Here is an 8,143-nt window from a genome sequence, read left to right as displayed (position 1 = left end):
TTGGAACACAAAAAAAAAAGAGTAAAAAACAAAAAGAGACAGAGAGAGTACTCCGTTGGTCCATACGATTATAAGTTGTTTTAATTTCTCCGTTAATTAAAAAGTAATGCTTTGGTAATTGATGGTGTTGCTCCAATAAAAACCTAAATAAGTAGATACATAGTTGTTCACGTAAGATGATAAGAACAACACCATCAATTTTTTATTTTTTTAATATAATGATTGATAGAGTATATGTCTTATGTCTATAATCTATATACATTCTAGTTAAAGACCAACTAACAAGTCAGTACGGCTTAACGAGTCTCAACTCTCAATCTGTACTTTCATATTCATCGTGGCTCCTTAGTTGAGTTAGTTTCATACATGTTCGTCATACCAAAGCACTACAATTTGGACTTTTTGAAGTACTAGCAAAGGATACGTGCATTGCACGTAAAGGCACATATATATGAAATTTTTTGTCACTACTTTTTTTACGTTTATATATCATCTACAATAGGAAATTAGTTTTACTATTTATAATTTACACAAGAGAATTACATATTTTGAAAGGCACACCGTGATGGATGTCACCATTTATAAATACAATTGTTACATTGATGATTACATCTATCTTATATATGTCCAAAACTAAATTAGTGGCAATTATCTTTTATATATCTTTTGCATTCTTTACAAAGGTGATGTTGTACGTAGACAATAACATTAAATTAAGAAAAGTAGAATAATATGCCTTTGCTAATTAGTAGGTAGTCTCCTTTGCTAATTAGCAAGGAAGGTGATCAATTTTGAACCAGCAAACGCGATATCAAAAAAATATATTTGAATTATTCGGAGGATTTACAAAATTCAACAACTATGATTTAAGTAGCACAAACCATTTCTACAGTTCTTGAAATTCATCTCCCGGATCAGATCAATATTAATTTCAACAAAAAAATAACAGTAGAGAAACTAAAACAAATGACGATCAATAATTGAACAAAGATGAGAAGAAGTGTTGATTGCTCCCATTTTCAACATGCAAATCAATAGTATTGATAAAATCTATGCGAGACTAAAAAGCTAAAATCAATAGTACACGTGTATCTATTTTCTACAACTGTAAAAAAAATAATTAAAAGAAAGTAAATGAATTGAGTTGGCATAACAATAATAAACAACAAATATAAGGGATAAAGTAGGTATAAAAAATTATGCAAAAGAAAAGCCGATGTAAGAAAATGGTAGTGTTTCGGCTTTTTAAGATAAGTAAGGATGTTTAGCTCAAAACAAAATATTGTTATTTATGTAAGGATTCAGGAGCATCGTCCAAATCATAAACTATTGCCTTTTTAAATGTACCATTTATCACTTAAAAGCGAATACTTACATTTTGTTACCATATTTCTATTTTATCAGCAAACATTGTTGTCCAGGCATTTGCCTTTTTCCAAAAATGAACAAAAGAAATGGATATATTCAAGCTCAGATGCGCTGTTTTTATTAATCTGCACATTAAGCGCAAATTTCATCATCACCGAAAAGGAAAGCGGTGCGAGTATTATGGGACGGAGGGAGTATAGAATTTGATTAACCATTTCAGTAAACTAATTTCAGAGTAGTTTACTTGATCAGTTGAAATGTGAAATTTTAATTCTTCAATATAAGTAACTTGTACGGAAAAAAACATGTTTAAGCATTTGTTACAAAATTTCTTTCTTGCCTATATTAAAATGTCTAAATGGGTCGATACATTTTACACTCGAGTGCAAACATCTTTGTGATATAAACATACATAGTAATACGGAGTAGTACATACGCAGTACAAACTACTTCAACCGGTACTCTGCGAAGCTGCTGTGCCTCATGTACAACACCTCTCCAACAGCTCTCTGATTCCGGCCTAACAAAAATTGTAGAAAATGCAGATAAGAGACGAAGATCTCAAAGTACCCCTCAGTCTACAATAAATAAAGGCAGAAGGAAGCTTGTATTGCCAATACCAAAGTTTATGCAGTTGGAGATTATCAATTAGTGAAAAGCATTACAAGTATCAAATGCATTACAAGATTATACTTAACTGTTCACAACTATCTATACTCAGACTTCTACTTAAATTATCACTTGGCAGTAATTTTAAGCCAATACCTAGTTATAAGTTGGGGGATCTTCTGAAAATGAATGATCCAATGAAAACCACTCACTATCTTCAATGTTCAAGATCTTCTTAATGTGTTCAATGTTCAATTCTTGCTCCAGGGATGGTCTTTTACTTGGTTCATTACATATGCTTTAATACTTTTCAGACTTTAAAAAAATGGAAAAGTACGGAATAGCAATTAAGGTAGACAAAAAGAATGATTTTTTGACTCATTCCTTTCCATTTCTGATGGCTGTTAATATGCTAATCAAATGTGCTCTCGATTAGTTACTGTTTCCTCCACGAAAAGAGAGGCTTCCACATTTATCTCAGCATACTGTAACCTTGGTCTCTTTTCAATTTCTTAACTCTAAAGAGATGAAGTAACTGAATATCTTCGGATTCAAATCAAAATTTATTTCCAGTTGTTGGCATAGTATAACATGGTGATTCTTTAACTGTATTAGATGGCAATAAAAAACTAAAAGTACGTATAGTATGCATTTGTAAGACATACCAGTGTGGAACAGGCAGTAGCAGCAGTAACGAAATGGTGCTCATAAGAATCAATTAGAGATGCTCAAGTTACAATACCATCACCAAATTTTCTATGAACCAAGAGAAACTGCCCCAATTTCCTACTTCATCAGTTATGGTCTCAAGTTTGCAAAGTCAAATACAAACTTCAGTAATAATCTTTCAGTCCTAGTACAAAAAAGGATTCGAAGCTTTACCACAAACTTTTTTTATTTTTTATTTATCATCCCACAACCAAAACATTCAATATCTGAGACGGATTGGTTTAAACCTTATGGTAAGGCGGTTAATATTTTTAAAACCTAAATAACAAATTTCTGGTGGAAAACCTCCATTCCCAACTCTTTCACCATTAAAAAGAGAGGGAAGGCATCAGGCATTTAATTCAAAAGCAAGTGTAAATATATTCTGATAAAAAAGAGATGGAAGAGAGAACCTGAAAAGATTAGAAGAAGCTAATCCAAATTTTAGCTTCATCCTTATCTTCATCATCATCCACTTCATTGCTCATGAAGGTCGTTGGTGTGTAGATTAAATGGGGGAAGCAAGAGAGACAGAAGCAGAGGAACACGTCATGCGTCTCTTTGGCATTGGTTAGGAACTTAGGACTGGCGATTGTTTTGGTCTATTCGGCGTTCATTTTAACAGAAACGGCTGCTCTACGTCGCTGCTCATTGAGCAGTATGGAAGATGCACCTTTCTAAATAATCACAAGAACATTCAGCAGTCAGTAAAGAAACTATTATTCCAACAACAGACTTTAATAACCAAACAACCGAGTATGATACACCAGTTCAAGTCACAGTGCAAGATTCCCACAGAAATAGTTGCAACATAAAAAGTTCTCTGCTAAACACCACCACCACCTTCTTTCTCTCTCTTGAATCTGTTCAAGCTTCTATGTATATTTGTAGAGTTCACTGGAGTAATGAAGATGTTTGTCCAGGTTAAAAGTTTGTTGAAAGTATTGCAGCTTTACCAATAATCATTACATGAACATGACCCATCAATAAAGTGATGGAAACGGTTAGTGTCTCTAAGCACAATCTCTCTTTGTGTAATCTTTGAGATAATCTTGATTGCTGCATGACAATCACCGCAGACACGAAGGTTTTTCACAATTCTTATGACGTGGTCCGGAGGAGTGCTAATTAAGCCAAATGCAATAGCAAGCTTCTCGCTGTGATACTTAAGTGATTGTTCCTTCTCCTCCTCCTCTACATCAAACAAAGCAAAATCTGTAGTTGGTACATAACCAGCAGCTCGCAAATCCTTTAACAACTCACTTAGTTTCACGTGTATTTGATAAGACAGAGGATGTGACTTGTCACCAGCTACAAACCCGTGTACCATACCACCCACTTCAATCCAACTGTACCCAGGTATCTTTTGAATCCCTTGCTCATTCATTCCTACCCTAATTCTTTCTGCATCATGCCACTTGTTGTTTGCAGAGTAAATATTTGCCAAAAGAATATAATTTCCTGAGTTCCATGGTTCTAACTGCACTAGTTTCTCTAACACGTGTTCAGCTAAATGCGTATTCTGGTGTAATCTGCACCCACTAAGCAATGCTCCCCAAACAATAACATTTGCTTCCATGGGCATTCTTTGAATGAAATGATAAGCTTCATGCAACAGACCCCAACGACTAAGAAGATCAACCATACAGCCATAATGTTCAATGGTGGGAGTCACAGAAAAAACACGCTCCATACTGTTGAAGTATTTCCACCCCTGGTCAACGAGACCTAAATAGGTACAGCCACAAAGTAGGCCAAGGAAAGTGTTACCATTTGGTTGAAAACCAAGTTTCTCCATCTGCGCAAAGAGACCAAATGAAACGTTAACATGGCCATTTATGGTTAGGCCAGATATTGCAGCATTCCAAACTACAATATCTCTCTTTTTTATTGCTTTAAAAACATTCCATGCAGCGTTTGAATTCCCACATTTTGCATACATGTCAATCACGGTTGTCCCGAGAGCAAGGTGGGCCACAACTTCTTCCCTCTTTATGGAGTTGATAATCCTTTCTCCCAAATCCATTGCCCCAAGCCTTATACAAGCACATAGCACACCAACTAGGGCATCACGATCAGGCTTTACGTTCTCTCTCTCCATTTCAAAAAACAAGTCTAATGCTTCTTTTGCAAAGCCATTTGCCACATACCCTTGAATCATAGCGCTCCACGAAACTACATCCTTTTCAAGCATCTGATCAAAAACAATTTGTGCTTTGTCCATACAGCCACACTTGGTGTACATGTTAATCAGTGAAGTAATCAGAACCATATCTTTTTGCATGCCATTTAAGTTAACATAACCATGAATCCACTCACCAAACTCAAGTTCCCCCAACTCTGCACAAGCACAAAGAATCCTAACAAGAATAAAACTATCTGGTTTCAAACCCTTATCTAGAAAGCTTCTAAACAAGCTGATGGCTTCATAAAATTTTTCATCATTGAGATACCCACTAATAATAGCAGTCGAAGAGACTAAACTTTTATCAGGCATTTTATCAAACACCTTGTGGGCATCATAGATACTCCCACATTTAGCATACATAGATACCAAACTTGTATTGACATACACATCTCTATCAAAACCCAGTTTGATAATAAGGTTGTGAATCTTCAATCCCAATTGATAGTCAAAAGTCCTAGCACAAGCTTTTAGAACGAATGGGTATGTGAAGCTATTGGGCAATAAGCCCTTTAAACGCATAGATTGGTAGTATTTGATAGATTCTTCAAATAAATCACTTGAAACTAAGCCTCTGATCATGGTATTGAACTGAAAGATATTAGGAGCTTCGTTTTGATGAAAAATGAGTTTAGAATAGTAAACGCTGCCATGTTGAGAGTAATAGCCCAAAAGGGTATTGAAGAGGTGATTTTCCTGGCATAAGCCAAGGCGTAAAAGGCGTGCGTGGGCTTGTTTGACGTGCTCGAAGGATCTAAAGCCAATGAGGAAACAACTTTTGAGCTCCAAAGCTTTTAAGACTGTGATTGATGGTCTTATTGCTGGAGTTCCTAAATTCATCACCATCTCCATCACGTACCTTCCACCAATATGCATATAAAGCTATTCACCTGTGGCTCCATGCCTCCATACAATTTTCCCAAAGTTAATATATGTAAGATAGTGCATAATTGCATAATATAACATAATCGACAGGAAACCTTTAACACTACACTTCAGAGTCATTAGAAATCTGTGAAATACGGAGTAGTAAATCTAGTTGAAGTAGTAGAAAAGACATTCGTAGAGCTTTAGTGTTGTTGTTGTTGTTTTAATGGAGAAGTTGTGGAGTTTCTAGTAATGGTTTAATTTTGAAACTTATTAAACATTGACGTCGACAAACGATTAGATGTTTCTCAGCACTTAACATAACGGTATACCCCTTATTCTTGTCCTCAAATACCTGAAGCATGTAGGTGCTAGGTGCATTTATTGGTACTGCTGAATAACATATAACTTTTCCAATTATCCTCTCCTTATCTTTGTGGAATTAACAACATAATAGCACTATTTTTAACACCTTTCTCTTTAACTCCCTTTTCCTTTATTCTTTCTTTACAAGTTAAAGTCAAGATCCATAAAATCTCAAAAGAATTATGGTAGGAAAACGTAGAAAAGAATCTGACTTCAAGCTGAAATAATTTTAGCAACAAGAAAAGAAGCTGGCAACTTGTCCAACAAAATGAACCTGAGTACCTGACAACAATTTGAATAACCCCAAAAGAAAAGACATCTTCCATTCTTCCTGATCAATTTCAGCAAAACTATCCACTAATTCGTTCAATTTATTCTTCCTGCCAATTAGTAGTTGATATTCTGTAATATATTGAGGTAGTTCTGGCATTATCAGTTATTATCTCGAGATTTAGGGTTCAATTAGTAAGTGGAAAGTAGAGAACAATTTGTGCTCCAAATAATAGTTCAAGATAGAATGTAAACAAGTAAACACAAAACATCAAGTTCAACTGACGAAACCTTACCTGGGAATTGCAAGCTGATCATTTCATCATCTGAAGTAGCAAGCTTTCTTATCTCTCTCCAAGGACACAGAAAAAAACCAAGCCCGAAATGTTCAACTAGCGAGAAACAACCTTCAAGAAGTATTATGAAGCAACATATCAAGTTGTTGTTTTAAGTTTCCTTTTCCAAAATCCACGAATCTAATTAAAAACTACTAAATTGGCTCCAACAATCAAAACATTCTAAACAAACTTCTCAAAAGACATGAAATTTTTTTAGCATCATTTGTCCACTCTCTCAGAAAAGGTGTTCTCTTTAGAGCATTTTCCCTAAAACTAACGAGTAATTGGAACCGTAAACAATATCATTGTGGTACAATGAAGTTTGGCACACAGATTACTACACCAATTTTGAAATAACAAAGTTGTACTCCTAACTAGTAAGAAACAGAAAAATAATGATAATGAAGTAGGATCAAAAGTTGTATATTGGCATTGGAATATTAATTGATCGCCGAACAAAATAAATCGTGCACACACATTAACATTTACTGATGGACTCGGTTTCTAACTTCCCTAAATTTGCAAATAAACCAAGCATGCTCCTGGAATATGGTCTAACAATCTAGAACGAGCTCTCTCGACTCAATAATTTAGCAGAATTGTCGATATGGGGGCGATTAGTTGAGCCATTATCAAAACTCTAGCAAATTTTGAATGCAAGCAAAACACCTAATTGCTAATTGCAGTTACAGATGTTGAAGTTGATGGTAATGCTTAAGTGAAAATATATAACAACAGATTACAAACACAACCTAGCAACCACTACACTTCAAAACAAAATAAAAAGCTAGCAACAGCAAATTAGCAAGAATACTAATTACAAAGCCAATTGCAAGAAAATAAACTTATTCAACTAATAATTAAAATAGCTATTTTCAGAATTCAATTACTCCAATGCTCAATATATCCCATAGTCCAAAAAATAGCCAGAATGTTGCGAAAACAATGAATGTATTCAAACGAATTGAATAAAAAAAATATGAACAATTAAAATAAGTAATTCAAATTCGAAAACTAATTATTCTGTAATAATTCAGCAGAATAAATAGAGAGAAAGCAGAAGTTAGGAGTTCGCCAATACCTTCGTCTTTTCGCAGGAGATTAATCGAGAATTCAGGAGAATGCGCTCGCCATTTTCTCTGCTTACTGCTGCGAGGCACTTGTTAATTGTTATCAACGGGCTGGCCTTCTAAATATTCTCTCGTTGGCGACACCATGAATGAAGTACTCTGTTTCTTTTTTCCCTCAGTAACACTTAAATTGGGCTTTGGAAAATGAGGCCCTTTAATTTTTGGTGGCCCTGTAACCAGGATGCACAGGGCTTTCACCGGGCCTGGTTGGCGTATGAGTAATGGGCCAAGATGGTACAGGACTGGGCCCGGCTAAACAAAAAAACACGGCACATGCACGGTAAAAGCACGGTTTGGTGCGG

The 8,143-nt window shown here is 35.2% G+C and overlaps 1 protein-coding gene across 1 annotated transcript; it reads right to left on the bottom strand.

Moving 5' to 3' along the window:
* Positions 1-1,616: 1,616 nt before the first annotated feature.
* Positions 1,617-7,930, bottom strand: LOC110775752 (putative pentatricopeptide repeat-containing protein At3g08820). Its single transcript, XM_021980355.2, has 4 exons — positions 7,793-7,930; positions 6,670-6,780; positions 3,099-5,774; positions 1,617-1,888 (listed from the first exon to the last, which is right to left on the bottom strand). Exon 3 carries the CDS (start codon positions 5,744-5,746, stop codon positions 3,638-3,640), a length of 2,109 nt encoding a protein of 702 aa, XP_021836047.2. The 5' UTR covers positions 5,747-5,774; positions 6,670-6,780; positions 7,793-7,930; the 3' UTR covers positions 1,617-1,888; positions 3,099-3,637.
* Between the last annotated feature and the right edge of the window lie 213 nt (positions 7,931-8,143).

The sequence above is a fragment of the Spinacia oleracea genome, chromosome 5 (assembly GCF_020520425.1).
Source record: "Spinacia oleracea cultivar Varoflay chromosome 5, BTI_SOV_V1, whole genome shotgun sequence".
In the NCBI taxonomy this organism is placed as follows: Eukaryota; Viridiplantae; Streptophyta; class Magnoliopsida; order Caryophyllales; family Amaranthaceae; genus Spinacia; species Spinacia oleracea.
Note: the sequence above shows the minus strand (reverse complement) of the source record. Positions and strands in the feature narration are given on the sequence as shown.